The sequence below is a fragment of the Chelon labrosus genome (assembly GCF_963514085.1).
Source record: "Chelon labrosus genome assembly, chromosome: 20".
In the NCBI taxonomy this organism is placed as follows: Eukaryota; Metazoa; Chordata; class Actinopteri; order Mugiliformes; family Mugilidae; genus Chelon; species Chelon labrosus.
In genome coordinates this window covers 4754395-4776527 of record NC_140353.1, presented here as the reverse complement: position 1 = coordinate 4776527, position 22133 = coordinate 4754395, and the positions used below count along the sequence as shown (strand labels likewise).

Here is a 22133-nt window from a genome sequence, read left to right as displayed (position 1 = left end):
TCTTCCTTCTGTTTGTTTTCTGAATAAACCATGACCTGAAAGACTGAGAGCCTTCACAGATTTATTCTGATTAGTTAAGGAGGTGACAAAGCATCCTCCTTATTTAGCCATTCTTCCTTCTCCTTCATTTCCTCCTCAGTTTTTCTTTAGTGTACATCACATGACGCTAACGCTACTCCGTGTCTGGTGAACCATCCGTAACATTGCTAATTGTGCAAGGCCGCACAGCCTCACAGCTTCCCCACAGAGCCCACTCCAAGTGAACCATGTGAAGGAGACCTGAGAGCCCATGGAGGAAGAGACATGTTACGGCTCACCATAGCTCTATTATGGACATTCACCGAGGCGGAGTCAGCCTGGAGGGCCCTGCCGTCGTAAAGCAGGCCGTCGGGACCCACGACGAGTTGGAGGCCTAATCTGAAAGAGATCCGCCCCCCCTTCACGTGCTGTTCAATTTTTCATTTGAGAAGCCAAGAAAATTTAGTTAAATATTCATCGGACGGGGCTAAAAAAAGAAGAAATCAAATTCAATATTTACCACGTTTTTATGAGCAGGAGAAAACTAATGAAGTCTGGGAAACAAGAATGGCGTGGCTCTAGGACCCCCCCCCCCCCTTCAATCTGTGAGTTTGCTTTTCAGCTCTGATGTGGAAACACTCTGAGGAAGAAGCAGCCGTTTTGGCCGGTGATGAATGAGGAATCCCTCCTCTCAAACTCACTCACACACACTCTCCAAGATGATGATGATGATGATTAATTATCGCTGGTATTATCTCACAAGAAGACATTTCCCACAAAGATCGGATAGACGTGATAATTTCAGAGAAATATTAAATAGATCTCATTCACTCGTGTCAGAATCCGCCACTTAATCCTCAAACCTGGCTGGCATCCCATATTTTTGACAACTATTACTTCTTTAATGCTGATAAGTCTTAACTACATAAATGATTGTCTCATAAATAGTAATCTGATTATTTGATGAGGAATAATCTTGACACTGAAAGACTCTTGTTTACAGGAAAAGCATACTTCTTGATCCTTAAAGTTAAAACCCTCAATAGAGAAGGATTACCACAAGAGAGTCCCCCTCACTCTTTACTCCTCACTCTGTCAGTGCCAACTTAATGCCTTCTTATTGCATTTCCTGCTGCAGCTGCTTCTCATCCTCCCATGTGTAAAGTCTTTATGTTATATAAGAGTAAATCACCCCGGAGTACTGTTCTACATCACTGCTGCACGGTCGAGAGAGAAGCGACGTCCCAGGATGAGAAATGAAGCTGGGAAAGACAAAAACTGCAGTTCCCCAAGCGGCCACTAGATGCTGGCGAGTCAGACCTCAGTGTTAAAATGTCCAGCATACAAACACTGATCAGCCACAACATTAAAACCACTGGCATTCATTGGTGTGGATGTTACTTAGACATGTAGCACCCACCTAGACCAGACCAGGCACCCCCCCACCCCATAGCATGAAGCATGAAGAACGGCACAAGGTGTTGACCTGGCCTCCAAATTCACTAGATCCCAAACTGATCAAGTATCTGTGGGATGATCCACAGAGGCCCCTCCCCTCAAAGCCCCCCACTAACAACATCCTGGTGCCAGACACCACAGGACACCCTCAGAAGGGTTGAATTGTTATGCAACTTATTATATAACTGTTGTACCAGGGCTTAAAGTTATGCATAATTAACGGAAGCCACTTTGAGTGACAGGTGTCTCAGTTTACTAGCTGTCTGCCAAGGCATCATCCTCCAGCCTCAGCTCCACTCGCGCCCCATTTATGAATTAGCTGGGTGTTAGGAGGAGACAGGTGCTGCCTCAACAGGGAATAGCACTAGCACATCATAACAAAATATTGGTGAAATGAACGAGTTTCGCTGCAGATAATGCGTTATTTAGAGACTGCGTTTCGGTGCCTCATTCACTCCCACTATATGGATATACGCGGCAGTCTGTTGGATCTAAATATCTTCTGAACAACTCCAAATGACACCAAAGTTATATGAGTGAGTAAACGATAGTATTTTATGCCAGAAATAAGGTCCAGGTTGTAAAAAATGGTAATTCCCCTTTAAATTGACATGAATGTATTTAGTAGTTTCCAGGCTGGTATCGTAAAACTGCTGAAGTAACGAAACACTACACACCTGAAGTCCTAATTAATTAATCCCTTTAGTTTGATTAGAGTAACCAAGACCTTGAGAATCTGCAGTTGTTCCTGCAGCTCGACTCTTACTGTGTTTTGTCTTTGGTCACAAACAGTGTGATAATCAAATGATTATAGGTGTAATCTTCATGGCTGGAGGTGAAACTGTTATAAGCCATGGAAGGGTAGAATCAATTAACTGATTTATCAACAACAATTCAAAGGATTTTAATCTTTTATCTGTTAAAAATGTTCATTATCTGCTGATTTCACGTTCTAAACATTTTCCTGGTTGTATTATATTACATCTTAAGGGTTTGGGCTGTTGTTCAGTGCCAGTGTGTGCTGCATTTGTGCCGTTTAATGGGCTCATAATAATAATAAAAATGATTCATATTTAGAAATCCTTCAGTAGAACAAAACCACTGAAGCTGTGGTCAGTGAAAGCATCAGCCTTCACTCTGCTCCTGACTCACTGAAATGCCACTTAGAGATCTTCAACAGAGGCAAACCAGAAAAAAGAAAGGACTTATTCTACAGGAGCAGTGGGGAGGGAGGGAGAAAAGTGAGTTGAGAAATGGCCCCTGTGCCTATTTTATTTAGGTTCTCCCTCCCTCTCTTCCTCTCTCCCTCTCTCTCTCTCTCTCTCTCCCTCTTCCTCTTTCATTTCATTTCTATAAATAGACGGACGCTTGGCAGCTGAGGGGTAGTCCACGCAGAACAAATGCACCCCCTGGCTGTTTCACTTCATTCCCCACATAATGAGCCAGACGGAACGCGCGCAGACCGCCGCCGTCACTTCCACTCCTCCCCGCGACGGAGGCAGGGGCCCCGCGTTGCCATGGAGACGGGGCCGCCGGGCAGAGAGGGGCCCCTTCGGCGTCTCGAGCCAGGACCCCTCAAGACGAGCCGACCTCCACGCCTTGATCTCCGCCTCGCCACGTCCACCCTCATCTCTCCATCCCTCTTCTTCTTCTGCTCCCGGCCGTCTGTCCCCCTTTCACTCAGCGCCGTGAGGCACGAGGGACATGAGTCGATGAATGTGCGGTCCAGTGTCCTCCACTCGTCTCCTGTGCACTGTCTCTCTGATGTAACGGGAGTCAGTGCGGGTGTCCCTCTCTCACCCATCTTCCTCTGCAAATACATTCCGGACCAGTGAACCACTGAATGCTCGGCTCCGATAGCTGCAGCTGCACAAGTGGCACTCTCTCCGTAGAAGAACTAGACTAGACGTGGGCAAACACTTTATTCTTTATTATTTGAGCTGGAGGTGCATTCATCGTGAACGCTCCATCCTATCTGCGCTGCACTCTGCATATTTATGGACTGTCAGGTTTTTATTTGAGGAGAGGATTTATTAGCGCCAAGCCATGAAGGTTACGTCGCGTTATATGATGTATAACCAGCTCTTCCGCTTCTCACTATGATTATATATATATATGCACCTAATCAAGCCGATGCACTGTCTCCTCTGTTTGTTTGCAGTCTGTCCGACTCTGGATTAGTTGTTTCCAAACTCTTTAGAGATGATTTCATAACCTTTTCAAGCCTCATGATCATCAACAACTCTTTCCTGAGCTCCTCAGAAGCCTCCTTTGTCCGTACCGTCATACACTTCCACAAACGTGAGCTGTGAAGATCAGACTGTGGCAAATTCCTGTAAAACTAAACGAGGAACTGACACCCAACCTCACCTGTCTCCACTGATTAGAACATTTTTGAAAACATGGACACTAACTTGACCTTGAAATGAACTTTTATTCACTAGTGATGCACTTAACTTTTGCCCCTCGCTGATATGTAATATTGGCTCACTTTCCTGAATAAACAAACACACAAGTACAATATTTCATTTCCATTAGTTTGATTGGGTTCTCTTTGTCTATTGTCAGTACTTCAGTGAAAATACGCTGATGTTTTGAGTCATTTTTATGCAGAAATGTAAAAAACTTTAACGGATGCAAAAACCTTTAAGCGGCTCTGAATACAGTGTTGGTGTTTGACACACAGTTTTACATAATGTTTGATTTTAAGGATTCTTATATGCAGAAGAGCAAACGAATTCAATATGACAAAAGAAAAAGAGATCCTGTCTCATCTTGTGATCCACTGAAAACATCTAGCTATGGTTTTATTTGTTCACATTTGAGATATCTGTGCCTTGCAGTAGGACTGTTGTCTGTGTCGTCTTACAGCAGTGTTGAAGTGCAGAAACTATGTCTTAGTGTGATCTGTTGCATTGACCAAACTGACGCAATTTTACCCAGGGATACCGGCAGTGCCGTCTTGCGTCTTTGGAGCCAGAGTCTCCGCATTCACTGTGGCATTGTTTGGATAAGCTTCTCCAATGTCACCAGATTTATTTCCTTCCAGTGTTGCATTTATTTTTCGCCAAGATCTTGTATTGATGATGGGAGAGTCTGACCACTGCACAAAGCCTTCTCCAGCACGTCCCAAAGATTCTCAATGGGGTTAAGGTCTGGACTCTGTGATGTCTCATGCTCCCTGAACCACTCTTTTACAATCTGAGCCCCATGAATCCTGGCATTGTCATCTTGGAATATGCCCGTGAACATCAGGAAAGAAAAAAAATCCATTGATGGAATAACCTGGTCATTCAGTATATTCAGGTAGTCAGCTGATCTCATTCTTTGGACCCATAATGTTGCTGAACCTAGACCTGAGCAACTGCAGCAACCCCAGATCATAGCACTGCCCCCACAGGCTTGTACAGTAGACACTAGGCATGATGGGTGCATCACTTCATCTGCCTCTCTTCTTACCCTGATGCCCCCATCACTCTGGAACAGGGTAAATCTGGACTCATCAGACCACATGACCTTCTTCCATTGCTCCAGAGTCCAATCTTTATGCTCCCTAGCAAACTGAAACCTTTTTTTCCAGTTAGCCTCACTGATTAGTGGTTTTCTTAAGGCTACACAGCTGTTCAGTCCCAGTCCCTTGAGTTCCCTTCACATTGTGGAAATGCTCTTACTTTCACTATTAAACATAGCCCTGAGTTCTACTGTTATTTTTCTTCCTCTAAGATGATGGTTCTCCACTATCCTTCCGGTTTTTAATAATGCGTTGGACAGTTCTTAACCCAGTTTTAGCAGTTTCTACAATCTCCTTAGATATTTTCTCTGCTTGATGCATGCCAGTGATTTGACCGTTCTCAAACAGACTAACATCTTTTCCACGACCACAGGATGTGTCTTTAGACATGGTTGTTTAAGAAATGAGAAGCTACTCATTGCATCAGTTGGGGTTAAATAACTTGTTGCCAGCTGAAAGATAATCACCCATGCAGTAATTATCCAATAGGAGGCTTAGTTAAATCCAGGTGGCAGTGTATGTTATTGTGCTATGGATGAAGTGACCCTTCAGCCAGGCCGTATTTTTATTTAAATCAGCTCTGTATCTCCACACTCAGTGTCTCACACCGCTCTCCCATCACACACGTCCACCGGTGACAGGAAGTGGCCTTGCAGCCCCCGAGGCCTTTGGATCCTGATGTGAGGTGACTCCTTACCTTTCTCCTTTCACAACTTCACCATTCATTACCGACTGCTGTAAGAGGACGTCGCCCAGGGGGGACGTCGGTGTTAACTTTGCCGATGACCCCCTCCCTCTCTGCCTCCGGTTACTCTCAGTGTCATTGCCCAAGTCTTTTTTTTTTTTATTTTCTCCACTGAAGTTGTTGCGACTCAAGCCTACAAATTATCAGCATGTGCAGAGTGCCGAGCGCAGCACGGCGAGAGGGAGAAAATACAAATCACAAAATGCAAGAGCAGCACTATTCTCTTGTGCTGTGCGGTATCGTTCCCTGCTCCACATTCTCTGCTGCATGCCAGACGTTTTATTGAAACCGATCCAGGGCTGCAACCGCCGCCGAGCTCCTTGTGGCAAAAAAAAAAAAAAAACTGTGAAGAGGAAAGCGGCGAGGAAGTTGCTTTGCTCTGAGAATCAATGCCACCACTCAGTTTCAGGGCTACGGCCATCAAGGCTCCGGCCCCTGGTAAGCGCCGCTCCTCTCAGTGGGAAGCACAAGCAGGCCCGGTGTGTTGATTACAAGTATAATCCATTAATCATCACTGAACGCATGGAGGACTTTGATGAGTGCGGGCTCTGAATTCCAATCACACGACGGTGCATTCTGCAGGCTGCAGGTGCACGCAAAGAGTCTCTGTATACGCCGATCTGACCAGTGTGTTTTCAGCCTCCGCCCTTTTTCATGCAGATAAGAAAACTCCATTAAAAAGTCAAACATATTCTCCATACTAATCACAGGATTGCATGTGGAGGAGTGGACGATGGAGGATGCTGCTGCCAGGACACTTCATACCCACTCCCCCCTTTCCCCCCGTACGTTCATTTTGGAAGTGATTGTTTTTGAATTTCATATTTGAATTTCACAAGCATGGAAATCTGAACAGGCTAATAAGATTCTGCACCACAGTGTCAGACTCTGTAATTAAAATCGGATCCAATGGATTTTTTCCTGCTTTGCATGTCGGCTCCAATCCAAAAGAAAGAGACGGGGACTGTGCATACTGCAGAGGGATCACTGCTCCAAGTCTCTTTTTGTTGTTTCTGAATGGATTAATGATTATTCATTAATAATCCTTTTAAAAGACTTTTTTAAATACTGGAAATAATTCGGCGTGGTCTTGTTTGTTCTGGGAGTTTGAGGATATTTTTCCCCCCCCGACAGCGCTTCAGGCCTGTACGATGCTGTAATTAGAGGTGGTGGCCGTGTCAACGCCATCCTGCTCTCGTCTGTGAGGGTTTCATCTGTCTTGTCAGCAGGATGATTGTGCTGCATCGAGGACTGAAAGCCCAGTGAAGCTCACACTGGCTAATAGCGCAGATAGCTGGAGGTGGGGAGATCGTCAGGGTGTGCGACGCAGAGCAACACAAAAAGTTTGGAAGACGTGGCCTCTGCTGTGGAGAGGTTTTATTTAAAGGCTGTCTAATGATAAAGCGTCTGACTCTGACCTTATCTGAACAAATTTATTGAGCTGCCTTTGAGAATCAACAGAATCAACACTCCTCACTAGTGGGAGGGTGATTTTTAGGTAGAATGTGTCTTTGTATGACTCTCGACATCTCAAATACCTTGAAACGTTGTTGGTTATAGCTGGTTAAACACAGTGTTATTGTAAAATGTTGCCGTTCAGTTGGTAAAATCTGGTTTAAGTCGTGAGAACGCTGTTACTAGGCAACTGTTAGCATCTAGAAGCCACTGAAGCTAACAGTTTATCACACTAATGACGGGGTAACGTAACATAGGGGCTGTAAAGGCATGAGCAGAGGTTGGGTCCGTTGGGAACGTTAAACTTTTCCAGAGGAGGATGTAGCTATGGGTGACACATGGGCGGCCAGCCAGTGCCACAGGCACTTGGAAATTTATGTATTTACTTTTAAATCCGAACATTTCGTACATCCGGTCAGTTTGATGTGATTTAACTTTGTGGCTTGAAGACCATTCATTCATTCATTCATCTTCTGTAACCGCTTGTCCTGTGAAGGGTTGTAGGGGGGCTGGAACCTATCCCAGGTGTCATCAGGTGAGAGGCAGGGTACACCCTGGACAGGTCTCCAGTCTGTCACAGGGCTAACACAGAGAGACAGACAACCATTCACACTCACACCTACAGCCAATTTAGAATCGCCAATGAACCTAACCAGCATGTCTTTGGACAGTGGGAGGAAGCCGGAGTAGCCGGAGAGAACCCAGACAGACACAGGGAGAACATGCAAACTCCACACAGAAACCACACAGATTCGAACCCGGAACCTTCTTGCAGTGAGGCATCAGTGCTAACCATCATGCCACTGTGCCGCCCCCCTCAAAACCATAAATTAATTAATTCATTGTACTGTTATGGGTTATGGGCGGTGGCATTACAGAAGTTCGCCCAGGACACTAAACAGGCTACAACCGCCTGTGAAATTTTCCTCAGACTTATTATAAAATTCCACCTCAGCCATTTTCTGAAACCATCAGCCAAAACCAAGTAGTGACCTCTGACCTCTCAGAAAAATGTGTGGGTCCGAAGTCATGAATACCACAAGAGGGCGCCGTTCATTCAGCTTTTTCTTTGTTCGCGGTTTTAAGGCGTCTTATGAACAACTTGACAATAACTGAACAAACCTTACAACCTGCGCTGTCTTCACATTAAATAGGATGGAGAATCTGTAGATGCAGACGATTTAAGAGTCGGTGTCTGTTGACGGTGTCTGTATTCACAAACTTTTTCTGTGGAAATTTTCTACAAGGTGATGAACACCAGTTCCCCTTTGAAGACAGCAAAAATCCATCAAATGTGGCTTTACCAACTCCATTTACTTGTTTTTCAGGGACACATAAGTCAAAAAACAAGATTCCTAATCGCATAACTTGCATCTCTAAATTAGAAACTTGCAGATATCATAAACATCTTCAGATCTGGCAATAACCTAATTTAATGTGCAAACACATAAACACGTGTGTTTTAACCCTCTGTGGAGTGAGACCTCCATTTTTCTGTCAAAATGTGTTAAAAGAAGTCAGATTCAATATAAATACAATATTATTGCATTTACAGCTAGTTTTGTGCAAAAATACATGAAATAATATATGATCACATTCAAAAACACCATTAGCACAACGCTGCCCTGAGGCAACGAAAAGAAAAACTGAATTTCTGATCATGCAAAATAAAAAATACTTAATAAAACCTGACAAAAACCCTCTCTGCAACTTCATACACACAAATATATTTGTTCATTTACAGTTTGTCATTTTAAATACGATTATTGGGGTAAATATTCTTACCTTCTTCCTCTTGTGAACATGTGTCAGAAAAGGATGTCCCGCCTTCAAATCATGCTTCATAGTGAATCCCACATTTTATTGGACTAAAATTTTGTACTTTTTACGTCAATCTCATTGGTTGGCATCATTTAAATTCACGTGGACTGGGCATGGGGCTTAAAAAAACTTTCTGTTGCCCAAAGGCAACGCTGTGCTGCAACGCGATGCAAATTAATTGTCTTACTCTATATCCATCTCTGCGTTTCTAAACCATAATGCATTGCTTGTGTGTATGGTGTCGGTGGCATGTGTCCCGAATAAATGTCAGTGACTCACTGAGTGATCATCTCCCTTCTGTCGTTTATTTTAGAGACTAGAATCAGCAGCATCTGGAGGACAGCAGAGTAAATAAACACGCTCCTCCTTCTTCTTTTTATTCCGATAAAATGACATAAAGTATCAGGATATTTACCATCTCTCTCTCTCCCCCCTCCCTCCCTGTTTGAGCAGCAGTGGGCTGTGGTCTGGACGGGATTCATGGTTTGTGTTGCAGGCTTCTTCTCTCAGCTGATGGTGACGTAGTTGCGCGCCTAACCGAGTCTGCCTGTGTGACTTTTATTAGAGATGGGGGGCGGAGGGCTGCACAGGGCGCAACCATTTCACACCTCCACGGAGCGAGAGCAGGCCTGATATTAATATTAATTATGACCATCGATAGGTGAGACTCCAGCGTTCAGTTGCCGAGCACCGGGAACCGACTACAGCGGCTCATTCCGATGGTGCGCAAAGTCCGGCGGACGGCGCTGGCAACTTGAAAAGACGCACAGCCCGAGCGCGTTTCTCTCCGGCGTTTCATATTAATCGTCGTTTCTCCAGAGAGGAGGCATCGGGCGAGGAGCTTCCACGGCTGTGAGGATACCTACATCATAGATTCCCTGCGCTATCGCAGAGCGGAGAGAAGAAGAGGAGGAGGAGGAGGAGGAGGAGGAGAGCGCTGATTCACGGCTTGCAGGAGGAGGGAGAGCCGTGCGGACAGGCTCCGAAGATCCATCTCCACCAAGGGTGCAACCTTAAAATACTAACCAAACCCCCACCCACTCACCTACCTACCCACTCACCACCCCCCTCTCCTCCTCTCCCACCCCCCCAACTCCCCCGTCATTGACAGCTTTGCGACCCGGTCAATCCGTCAGACAGGGAGGATCTGAGGAGGTGGGAGCCGAGGCAGGAGAGGACGAAAGGCGATCACCTCTGGCCGGTTTGATCCAATCGCCAATATCGAGCAGGCTGGGGACCTGCCTCCCCGTACATGAGGACGACACAGCGGCTTCACCGGGGGATTTCTGTCCGAGGAGCACGTTAGACTCAAAACAACCCAGAGACTATTTATTTTTTTAGACTATTTTCAGGCTGATCTGCACAGCAATAACACTAACACTAATATCAATAAAGGGGGCGGACTGGAGCTGTTTCGCAGCCTCTACATAAACTCCCCGGAATACAAATCCAGGTACGTTACAGTGATCGAGGCATGCACACGTTATTAGGCTGAGGGATGTGTTCGGTTTGCGACCACACAGACACGCGCAGGGTGTCTATTTAATGATGTGGCTGAAGAGGAACCACGGGCCATGTTAGATTGAGATGCAAATCGATAAGTGATGTGAGCACTCCTGAGCTCTTGGTCCTTGCCCAGGCTTTAACCTGTCCATCTGCTCCCGTTGCTCCTCATCGCTGGGCAGATATGATCCATTGCAAGGCGCCGAAATGGATTCGTGATACCGTCTAATGGGTGTGCCATTAAAATAATTGGCGTCTGTCAAAGCAAGTAACGGATACCGGTGGTTACAGCCCGCCGAGCCCGTCCTGCTGCTGCTGCTGCTGCTGATGATGATTGGCTGAACACCTGGATCTCCAGTTTTGCATATGAAGCTTGCATTTAGTGTTTTTAGTGTCTTTTAGCGTGGACTGTCATTGCATGAATGGATTTGGGAATTAAGAATCCCCCCAGGTCAGTTGGGGATAGTCATTTAAAATAAAATAAAATGCACGTAGGCCTGAATGCACCCTGCAACTTACAGCCTATAGTGGGGGGGCCTATAGCTGCTCCAGCTCCAGCTCCAGCTCCAGGGATTCCCCCCTCAGGTACCACTGACACGGAGGTATAGTGAGCGAAAAACGGCCTTATGATGATTAATCAGCAACAGCTGAGGCTCTCCATGTGTCTGCTGAGTCCATGTTTACGCACATCTCAAGTAGCCTCCTTAAACAAGACCCTCTTCCCAAAATAGGGAAAGGGAAAGAGATCTGCGAGCATGAGGAACAGCCGCTCCCCCCCTCTCAGCAACTGTATCGGCCATAACGCCGCCCGCATCAGTCAGGAACCAGAGGAAGGCCGTGCACAGTTAGACGTTGCTAAATAAAACCCTATTCTTTAGTGGTTGAGGCTAAAACCAGGCTGCCTGTTGGTGATGGCGTCCATTAATTGATCACAAAATGTCAGAAAATACATTAAAGTCTAACTGCAAATGTCTAAGAGTAGAACAGATCAGATCCTCCCGTGCACCAGTTGAACGACTGAACCTTTCATCTGTGAGAGCTGATGGTCGTTTTTCTGCAGTTTTGGACTTGATCAGCTGGTTTCTTGGAGGAAGGCTGCAGTTTTTCTCCCAGCATCACGTTTGCCCCGTCGATCACTCAGTTGGTTTTTTCTTTCGGCACTTTAATCGATAAATGTTTAATTTTTCGGAAGGTTACGTGCGTGCTAAAGTCCCCTAACAGCTGACAGGCCTAAAGGAAATTAACAAAGTTTGGCCATAAGTAGAGAACACTGCTGTCATGGACTCAAGCTTTTCTCTTTTATGGTGGCTAAACCAAAAGATCTATTAATATTCAATAATATTTCAGTTTCAGTTCATGTTTCAGTTTGAAATTTGTCACAAGATATTTGTGTCGTCTCTGCAGGTGTTTCCTCAAGAATCAGGCCACTGCTTTATGTGGTCACTGTGTTTTGATTAACCTACATTTAACATTCATATGCACAGATTTCTGTTACTTCGATGCTGTTACGTATCTAAAATAGTGACTTTTTCCTTCATTTTCTGAACTTGAACTGTTGTTATAGAATGGGAACATACACCAATCAGCCACAACATTAAAACCACTGACAGTAGAAGTAAATAACATTGACCATCTTGTGACAATCCAATGTTCTGCTGGGAAACTTTTGGACCTGGCATTCATTCATGTGGATGTTACTTAGACATGTAGCACCCACCTAGACCAGACCAGGCACCCCCACCCAGACCAGACCAGGCAACCCCACCCCATAGCAATGACACTCCTTGATGGCAGCAGCTATCCCCAGTAGGATGCACCCACAAAAACACTTTAGGAACAACTGAAAAAAACACAAAGAACAGCACAAGGTGTTGAACTGGCCTCCAAATTCACTAGATCCCAAACTGATTAAGTCTGTGGGATGATCCACAGAGGCCCCTCCCCTCAAAGTCCCCTCCCAACTCTTGCCAGACACCACAGGACACCCTCAGAAGGCCCATGTCCATTCTCTGATGAGTCACAACTGTTTTGGAGGCTACATGATATTAGGTCATAATGTTATGCCTGATTGGTGTATATTAGAATTTTAAAGGACAATCATCACACGCTGCTACATTACACATATAGAGGAGTTAAGTCAAGGATTTTCTTATATTTGACTGAGTAAACATCACTTTAACTCCGTATTCCAAAGGTAAAAGTAGTTATAAGTTGTGTAAATTAAGTATTTTCACTCAGCTATTTCTGGTTGAAGAGGTCAGTGTTAAATTTAACTGGGATACGTCAAACCTTCATTTAGCATTTAGTCACTTGAAAAATAACTCTTAAGCTAATGTTCAGTTTTTGGGTCTTTCCTGTTAATTTGAGTACTCTCCGGTAGCGGCTGAACGGCCCTGATTAAACGCTCCTTTGTTCACAATGCAAAATACAATCCTTAAAACCGCAATTAGTATGCAAATTGTCTCGTGTAGCTCCTGATTTTCGGGGGCCACGCTTCTAATGGGCGATGTGCGCGGAGGAATGGGACGACGGTTCGCTCTCCGACGCCCAACGGCACCCCAGCGCAATCTGTGTGGAGATAGAAAATCAATATTTCAAATGCATTTCCTCGTGAGGTCATCCACGTGAACAGTGTGTCTGAGGGCTTAATGTGATTACTGCAATGAACTTTACATTATGGTCCACGCTTATGTTTTTGCGTCTCTTAAATGATTTCTCAGTCAATCAATCGGTTAATCAATGCCTTGCTTTTAAGGCTGGGTTCAGGTGAAACTGGAAAGGTGGGGAATTCATTTTTACAAGGAATTAGTGCACATTTACATTCTACTGCTAAAAATAGAGTTTATTATCTGATGTGTCTTTTGAGAGACGTGGAAATGAGGAGCTCACAGTCACAAAATAATCTATCTGTGCATGATTTTATTCAGCTCGTGGAATTTGTAAGTCTAATGGGAGAAGGCTGGAGGTAGCTAGAAAGCAGTTGACTCCCTCTGCCCTGTGTTATTGTACAGACTCGCATGTATGCACCGATCCGCCACAACAGTAAAACCACTGACAGGAGAAGTTAGTAACATCGAACATCTTGTGACAATCCAGTGTTCTGCTGGGAAACTTTTTGACCTGGCATTCATTCGTGTGGATGTTATTTAGACATGTAGCACCCACCTAGACCAGACCAGGCACCCCCACCCCATAGCAATGACACTCCTTGATGGCAGCAGAAACAAAAGACGCAAAAACACTTTAGGAACAACTCAAAAAAAAAACATGAAGAACAGCACAAGGTGTTGACCTGGCCTCCAAATTCACTAGATCCCAAAAAGATCAAGTATCTGTGGGACGATCCACAGAGGCCCCTCCCCTCAAAACACCGGGGGCCTAACAACATTCTGGACACCCTCAGAAGGCCCATGTCCATTCTCTGATTAGTTCTGGAGGCACAAGGGAGACCTGCATAATATTAGGAAGGTGGTCATAATGTTATGCCTGATTGGTGTACAAACCCTCTGTCTGTTGGATTCCTGGATGCTGGTCTCGTTTGCCGTTGTGTCTTCCCTCCGTCCGTCCAGGGCCGGCCGACTGAACGTGTTCTACTGTTTTCCTTCGCTCTCCTTCTTCTGTACTCCGTAACGCGCATTATTACACGTGGAGACACAACAGTCTCCCATTGTTAGAGTTAAAGCTGCAGAAATTACAGTGCTGTGTTAAAAGCGCGGGGAATTACACAGCTCTTTCTGAAGCAGCCGCAGTCAATATTTTTACGCTGACAACAATGACTGAGAGAGGTGGCATTTCTAGCAATGAGCCAGCACAGAAACTGTCGCCTAACTTTCCACATCCCCTCAGCTCTTGTGTCGCAACTTGCTCTAAAACCTCTAAAACTGACCTCACAGCACCAGAAGTAAACAAAGTTACATAACGTAGCATTTAGCAGCTGAGAAGACGGACATTTCCCTCGGGTGTTGTTATAATTATCGGGCGGACGGGCATAATTTTAAGCAAGTCTGAAATATACGAGTTGATCTCGAACTACAAGATTTAGGCTGCTGTTCCTCCAGTATATTACCAAACAATTAAATGACCGGTGATTTAATCACTGTAACATACTGAGCGGCTGTCCCTAACCTTTAAATCCTGGATGCCTCATTGCAGTTTCTGCTCATCCACCCTGGCTAGCCACCGTGCAATAAACAAGACAAGGAGAAGCTTGCAGGTCAGCAGTGCTGCTCTGATTCTAAAACAGGAAGCAGCACTTCCCTTCATCCTCTGTGCGCCTTCAGTAACATATTTACGTCAAGCTTACCACTTTTTATATTTTTAACATCATGTTCATAGAGCTTTATGACACTTTTATTCTTTTTTATGTAAGCTGGGTGAGTTGCTACAAGCTCAGTTTGAGTCTGAACGTGTGCAAAATCCTTAGTCTCCCAACTCGGCTTCCTCTCATTAAGTTACAACTTTGTCACTCAATTATTTCCCTGTTGTTTTTGTTTGTGCTCAGCGTAGTCGGTTCTCACCGGGATTACATAGCTGGCTCGTGTCCATGTAAACAGCTCTGCTGATTCTGTTAAATTTAAGGTCCTTGTCTCCAGCTTCTGCTGCCGTTTGCTGTCGTCCCATTCTCCATCCGTCAGATCACACTCTATCTTTTTTAATGTCTGAGGAGTTTCATTTCAAGCTAAGATATCCTCTAAAAGCGCGCTTCTGAAAGACACACCTCTTTGGATCTTACTGAGGTTACAATCTCTCAGAAGACACAATATTACTTCCAGTGATCCACTTATTTGTACCTACAAACCATTAAATTAGAAATATTCAGGATAATTTATTCCTGAATAGATTAATTGCTTTTGCTACTGCCCGGGCTTCCACAGAAGACGGTGGTGACAGAGACTTTTGCCAGGTTTTTGTAGACACTGGGTGTGTGTTGACACTGCCCAGGTCCCAGAGACAATATTTGGCATTTAAATTGGTGTGAACACTTCAAATATGCCACCTCCTGTTTGACTATCTGGACCTCCATTGGAAAATTTTGTCAGCTATCCAAACTGGCCGCCGGTCCGCCTGGATGATGGATATAATTTCCAAAAAAATAAAAAAATATCACCAGGGAGTTCACGTATCTGGAGTTATTTTAAAATCCCTGAAATACAGTGTGCTAAGTGCGAGTTAAATCAAATAAGAAAACCGCTTTACACTGCGTAACATATGCCATTAAATTGATGCTTTCATCCAGAGTGCCTTAAAGTACCGTACTGTACACGTTTTAGTGCAGGCGACCCCCGAGGTAATCAACCCTTTAACCAGGAATTTTGGCTACAAAATGCAGAAAGCCAGATTTAGCTCAACAAAAGCAAAGGGAAACAAGTGTGACTGTAATAAAAAACCATAATCCTCTGGTGAATTCGGGACAGAATGATTAACTTACACTCTCTGAAGAGATAATTTTAATTCAGACTAAACTGCCTGTGAGCCTCAGGGGTCCGAACGTGTTTTGGAAGCCTCACCCAACCACCTGATACACTAAATAATCAGGTGGCACCGAGGAGAGAGCCTCTGTAATAAATCCCATGTGTTATATCGTCTAGGTTTTAGGTGGTCAACTGTTTGGCATGCTCCTGCCGCCTCTGACTTTAGCTTTTAACATCTGAAGAATAGTTAAATCCTATCTAACAAGTGCTGAAGAGGTGTGTAAGATGCTTAGCTTGAGCTTTTATGAGTTTGGACAATGTCTGCATTGTTATTGTAATGCTGATCTCTTTTCTGAAAGTGTGCATTTCGGTCTCGGTATATAATGAATTTGGACGGGACATCTGTAGTCTTTGTTTCATTTTGCCTCTTGACGATCTCCTGCCTCCTCTTTTTTTTTTATTTTATTTTATTTTTATTTTTGCCAGTGCGACATTTTGGACAGTGCTTAGTTTGGCAACACTGCACGCCTGCTGAGCGAGCTGTTTGGTTCGGAGCTGTGTATTACCCCCGAGATTTCAGACAATCACGCTCAAATCCACATTATTGGTTGCACGTATCCACTTCCAAAGTGAAAATAAAGTTTATGATTGGAAATGAGCCCGCGGGCTGTGGTTTTATTAAACTAATGTTATCTACATTGCTCACACAGTGGTTTACAGACCTGAAAATCTCATGAATTTCTAAGCATGGGGAAGTATTTTCCAGCTCGCCTTTCATAGATAACATAAAGGTCTCATGAAAGCGCCGTTTGTAAAGTAGGAGGCAGAAACCCATTGAAGTTGTACAGAAGGATGGTGGGATAATTTGAATTCTTGCGCTCATATAAAATTGAGGAATACTTTTCTTGCTTCAGACAGTTTGTTTCTCCCTCTGAAATGCAAATACAAAGTCTTACGCACTCGCGCTACTAGTACCCCTCAAACTTGGGATTTAAAACAATGTGAAAATGCCCTAAGGTTGGAAGCGCTTTCTATCATGTCATTACATTAATTATTGAGTTATTATGCAACTAAAATTAATGCATTACACTGTAAATATTTATTTAGTATCTAATAAGAAAATGGAGCAACTTGGTGTCATTGTTATACTACAGTCTAAGTTCCTAATGTGAAGCTAAACTCTTTGATCCCTGTAATAAAGGTGTAGGATAACACTCATATCTTCTCTGTTGTGTCTGTTTGGTTTGTTTAGGTGGTGGGTGGAGAAAACCACAGCTCAGTGCTGGATCCCAGAGGGGCCCTCAGTGTGGTAAGGACCCTTGAGACGAAGGAGGGTGCATGGAGGGTTCAAGGCCTGTAAAACCAGGGTCGTCAGCCTGCCTCTGGTTGGGGCTGGTCTCTGTGGCTGTAGCCTTCCTTTGTACAGAGGCCCGGACCACCCCGAGTCCTCTGCTGAGCCCCAGCAATGCCACCTGCAGAGGGAACTCAAAGTGTAACACAGGGATCATCCTGCCAATCTGGTATCCCGAGGATCCCTCAATGGGCGACAAGATCGCGCGGGTCATTGTATATTTTGTGGCCCTGATCTACATGTTCCTTGGAGTGTCCATTATTGCGGACCGCTTCATGGCAGCCATTGAGGTCATCACCTCCCAGGAGAGGGAAATTGTCATCAAGAGGCCCAACGGGGAAACGACCACCACAACGATCAGGGTGTGGAATGAAACGGTCTCCAACCTCACCCTCATGGCCTTGGGCTCATCCGCCCCTGAGATCCTGCTCTCTGTAATTGAGGTTTGTGGACATGGGTTCAAAGCTGGTGAGCTCGGGCCCTCAACAATCGTTGGCAGTGCCGCCTTCAACATGTTTGTCATCATAGGCCTCTGTGTTTCTGTCATTCCCCAAGGGGAGGTACGCAAGGTCAAGCATCTCAGAGTGTTCTTCGTCACCGCAGGCTGGAGTATCTTTGCTTACATCTGGCTCTACATGATCCTGGCTGTATTTTCTCCCAATGAAGTCCAAGTTTGGGAAGGCCTAGTCACACTTGCCTTTTTCCCCATATGCGTACTCCTTGCCTGGGTGGCCGATAGACGACTGCTCTTCTACAAGTTCATACACAAGAAGTATCGCCATGACAAACACAGGGGTGTCATCATTGAGACCGAGGCTGAACGATCCAAGGGGATTGAGATGGATGGCAAAATGGTCAACTCTCACTTCATGGATGGAGGTGCAACAAGCAATCTGATTGGTTTGATCGAGAGCAAAGAGGTGGACGAGTCCAGGCGCGACATGATTCGCATCCTGAAAGACCTGAAGCAGAAGCACCCGGAGAAAGAGCTGGATCAGCTGGTTGAGATGGCAAACTACTACGCCCTCTCGCATCAGCAAAAGAGCCGAGCCTTCTACCGCATCCAAGCCACGCGCATGATGACAGGCGCCGGAAATATCCTGAAGAAACACGTTGCGGAACAAGCGAAGAAGAGTGTCAGCGTGCAGGAGGTGCGCGTGGAGGAACCAGAAGAGTATGTGTCTCGGATTGCTTTTGAGCCTGCTGTCTACCAGTGCCTAGAGAACTGTGGTGCTGCCATTCTCACCATCACCAGGAAGGGTGGCGACATCAGCCAGACCATCTACGTGGATTATAAGACGGAAGATGGCTCAGCTAATGCCGGGGCCGACTATGAGTTCTCAGAAGGTACGGTAGTGTTCAAGCCGGGAGAGATGATTAAGGAAATAAGTATTGGCATCATAGATGACGACATCTTTGAAGAGGACGAGCACTTCTTTGTGCGCCTCGGTAATCTGCGCGTACTGGAAACTGAGGACGAGGTGCTGTCCCCCAACAGTCTCCCTTACCCCAAAGCCATGCTAGGATTCCCCACTGTGGCCACTGTGACCATTCTGGATGACGATCATTCGGGCATCTTCACCTTTGAGAGTGGCTCAGTCCACGCCAGTGAGAGCATCGGTATTATGGAAGTGAAAGTTCTGAGGACTTCCGGAGCTAGGGGGACGGTCATTGTGCCGTATCGCACCTTGGAGGGACTCGCCAAAGGAGGAGGGGAGGACTTTGAAGACACCTACGGAGAGCTGGAGTTCAGGAACGATGAGACCTGGTAAGGCTGCAGCTCTTTTATTTTTCTTCTCATTACTGTGAAGCAGTTGGTTTCCATTAATGCAATGCTGGCCAAATATTACCGGTTGTGATTCTAAGGTCATTCAAAGTGCATGTCTTGACGAAGTGATTCTCTTTTGAATGCAGCTTTTGCATCCATTGATTTGTTTTTGAATTGCAGTTTGATGGTGGTAAACCCGTCAAGGAGCGGTAGCTACGCTATACATGACATGATAGCTAGCTTCAAAGCATTTCAGCAGCTCGTCTCGTTCAGCGTTGATGCAAAGATGTTGTTGCCACTTCACATCATTTAATTTAGAACATTCTTTGGTAACCTATTCATGTGCTGTTTGCGCTCATCACTCTGAATTTCGAGCGTTTTTTTTTTCTTTCTTTCCATGGTTAGACAGCGTACCCTCTCATCTGAGCGTGCTCTCTATATCCCCTTGTTTTCCTGTCAGGAGATTTTGCTCTCATCAGAGCGCTTTGGTAGCAATCCCGCTTGTGTGTTTCTCTCGCATGCAACAGGGATTCAACTTTGGGATTCGTCACACAGCCGTGGAAACCGTGGAAGTCCTTAAGTAACCTCTCTAATCCCCACTGCTTTTGTTTTGTCAAACTCTGGATTTTATTTTATTTTTTTTCTCTTTTCCCTTTGATTGTTTCTGTGTCCCGTCAACCTTAGCTGACACAGAGCAGGAGGGGAGAATAGAAACGGTTATTAAAAGACAGAATTACAACAAAGGTCGGAGGTCTGGTTCAGGGTCATGTAATAATCTGTGAAAACAGTGTTTCACGTTGGTGGATAGACTGCGTCCGGATGAATGTGGAGACGTGGAGGTTTGATTCCTTCTGGACACAGCCATGAATAAAAACCTTGCATTTTGGTAGTAAGCTCCTGTGAGTAATAGTGATGTCTTATTTAATTGCGTATGTTATGTTGCCTTGTCAGCTGTGCCATCTGTGTGAAAATACTGGACTACAAATACACGCAGGCTTACAACTGAGTGGGCATGTTTGGCAGCGTTGCAATAACAGACACATACTGTACTGTAGTACAAATACTATTGGGCCCTTCTATTGTTTGACACATGTGAGGCTATTTCCAGGGATACTGGAAATGTATACATTTCATAAAAGATATTGATTTGTTTATTTCACAGCTTGCATTCGCTTGCATCTCACACATTGGACTGCAGGCACTGAATCAAAGTGACATGCGTCTGTGACATCCCCCCCCCCCACCAATCAGGGCCCTCTCTGCATGCCGTGGCTGACTGGCAGGGTCTGTGCTCCAGGGTGTGGGTTCCTGAGGGCTGAGGCAGCCCAGGAGACCGGCGGCGGGGGAATGAGTGTCGGGGTGATCAGCATGCGCTTGGGGCCCGCTGAGCACTCAGGGTTTTGCTTGATTTATGTGAGAGATGCCTTTATTTATTTATTTTTTTATTTTTTTTTGTGGGCCCTGGGCCCGGGAGATGTGGGGGAAAGTCTATTGTGCTGCCGTGATGTTGTTGGCATTGTGAGGGAATGTTAGTGTATCGATCCGCTCATTGTGTTGCGCGTCGGCCTGAGAGGAAGGCATTCTTCTGGTGCAGCATGGCTCTGACATGAGAGCAAGACTTGACGCACTGTAAATTGATAAATACTATTGATCTGTGAGAATGATCAGACTGTGCGGTCAATTTCAAACAGTATGAACTTGTGTTAAAGAAATTTAACCATGCCTCTTAATCAGTCATGTCAGTTTTCCTTATTATACATTTCAGAAAAGTGAAAACACTCATTATGGAACGAGAATCTGTATGATTCTTGACTAGAAACATGACGGGAAAGAATTCGTCTAGCTTTGTATAATGGTAACAATAATCTACCTACCAGACATGGATGCACTAAACTAGGGATGTCCCCGTTCGTATAGGGGCCGATCCAGGCATTTTTGAAAAGACTGATTCATTCAGCTAAGCCAGATCTTTTGTAGTTATTTATTTGAGGTCTGCCAAAAAACAAAACCATTAGCATCAAATCGTTTTATTCCTCTTTGTTGCCTAGCGTCAAATCTGCCAAAAACAACAAAGACTTCTTCTTCTGTTTTAGTGGCGCAGCCAAACGTTGAAGTAGAGTAAGAGGAACCAAACTCACGCGACTAATGAATTATGAATTGTGGATGTTCAGGGCGGTGGTAGTAGGTGATCGTCATTCAGTTCTACCGACTTGATTTGCCATCTACAGGAGTCCACTCGGGCAAAGGCTGCACTGCAACATTGATGGCTGCATTTAAAAGAAGGGAAATGTTTCCTGGAGACGGTGATAAGGTTAGAAATATCCCAGAGAGGGTTACGGAGTTTGTGGCGTTTGATAACCGGCCCATTTGTGTAGCAGGGAACACAGGTTTTCTGGAGCCAAGGTACGAGCTACCACCTCCTTACTACATTAACGTTGATAACCTTATTTATTGGACTTAACCCGATAAACAGAATAGAAAGAAAGGGTAGAAAATCCTTTATGAATCTCCACAAGAGGACATTTTGTTTATATAATATCAAATCGGGACTCAAATCGGCCGACTGAATATTAGAGGATCGGCATCAGATTGCCCAAACTAACATCAAAGAACTACTGGTGACAAAAGCCGACTCACATGTGTCTGGACCGAAAAGGTGGTCTTGAACACACTGCAGAGACTACAGCCAACGGTTAGCTAGCACATGTGTTCTGCGCCTGCTTCAGTAGACCTTATTCAAAAATAAGTAGACCTTATTCAAAAGGGGTGAACCGGGAGAGCTAGGACTAGCCGGGTAGCTTTCATCACATCCCTTTCTCTTCTTGTGCAGTGCGTTGCCAAGCTGGACTACCAATCAGAGTTACTGTGCTCTGTACTAAATTGGCTGAAAAGCCACCATCAGATGCCGAACAAGTGTACACCAGTACACACCACCAGAGCTAGGGCCAAGGACAGCCCAACATTGGTTTGATTTGTTGGTGTTGATTAATTGTCTGTCTTGTTTGTAGTAAATTACCCTTTTTAGACTTTGAATAGGTTAAACATTGTAGAAGTACTAGTAGGTTGAGTTTTAACTGTTGAACCTGTGCCTG

General features: G+C 45.0%; 1 protein-coding gene across 1 annotated transcript in view; it reads left to right on the top strand.

The window, feature by feature from the left end:
* Positions 1-10386: 10386 nt before the first annotated feature.
* slc8a3 (solute carrier family 8 member 3) overlaps positions 10387-22133 on the top strand; it is a gene marked incomplete at its 3' end in the record, with an annotated part of 111678 nt that continues 99931 nt past the window's right edge. The window contains exons 1-2 of the mRNA XM_084568488.1: positions 10387-10461; positions 17175-19041. Coding sequence (XP_084424614.1) covers positions 17261-19041 — 1781 coding nt within the window. The 5' untranslated portion in view covers positions 10387-10461; positions 17175-17260. The remainder of the gene's footprint in view (positions 10462-17174; positions 19042-22133) is intronic.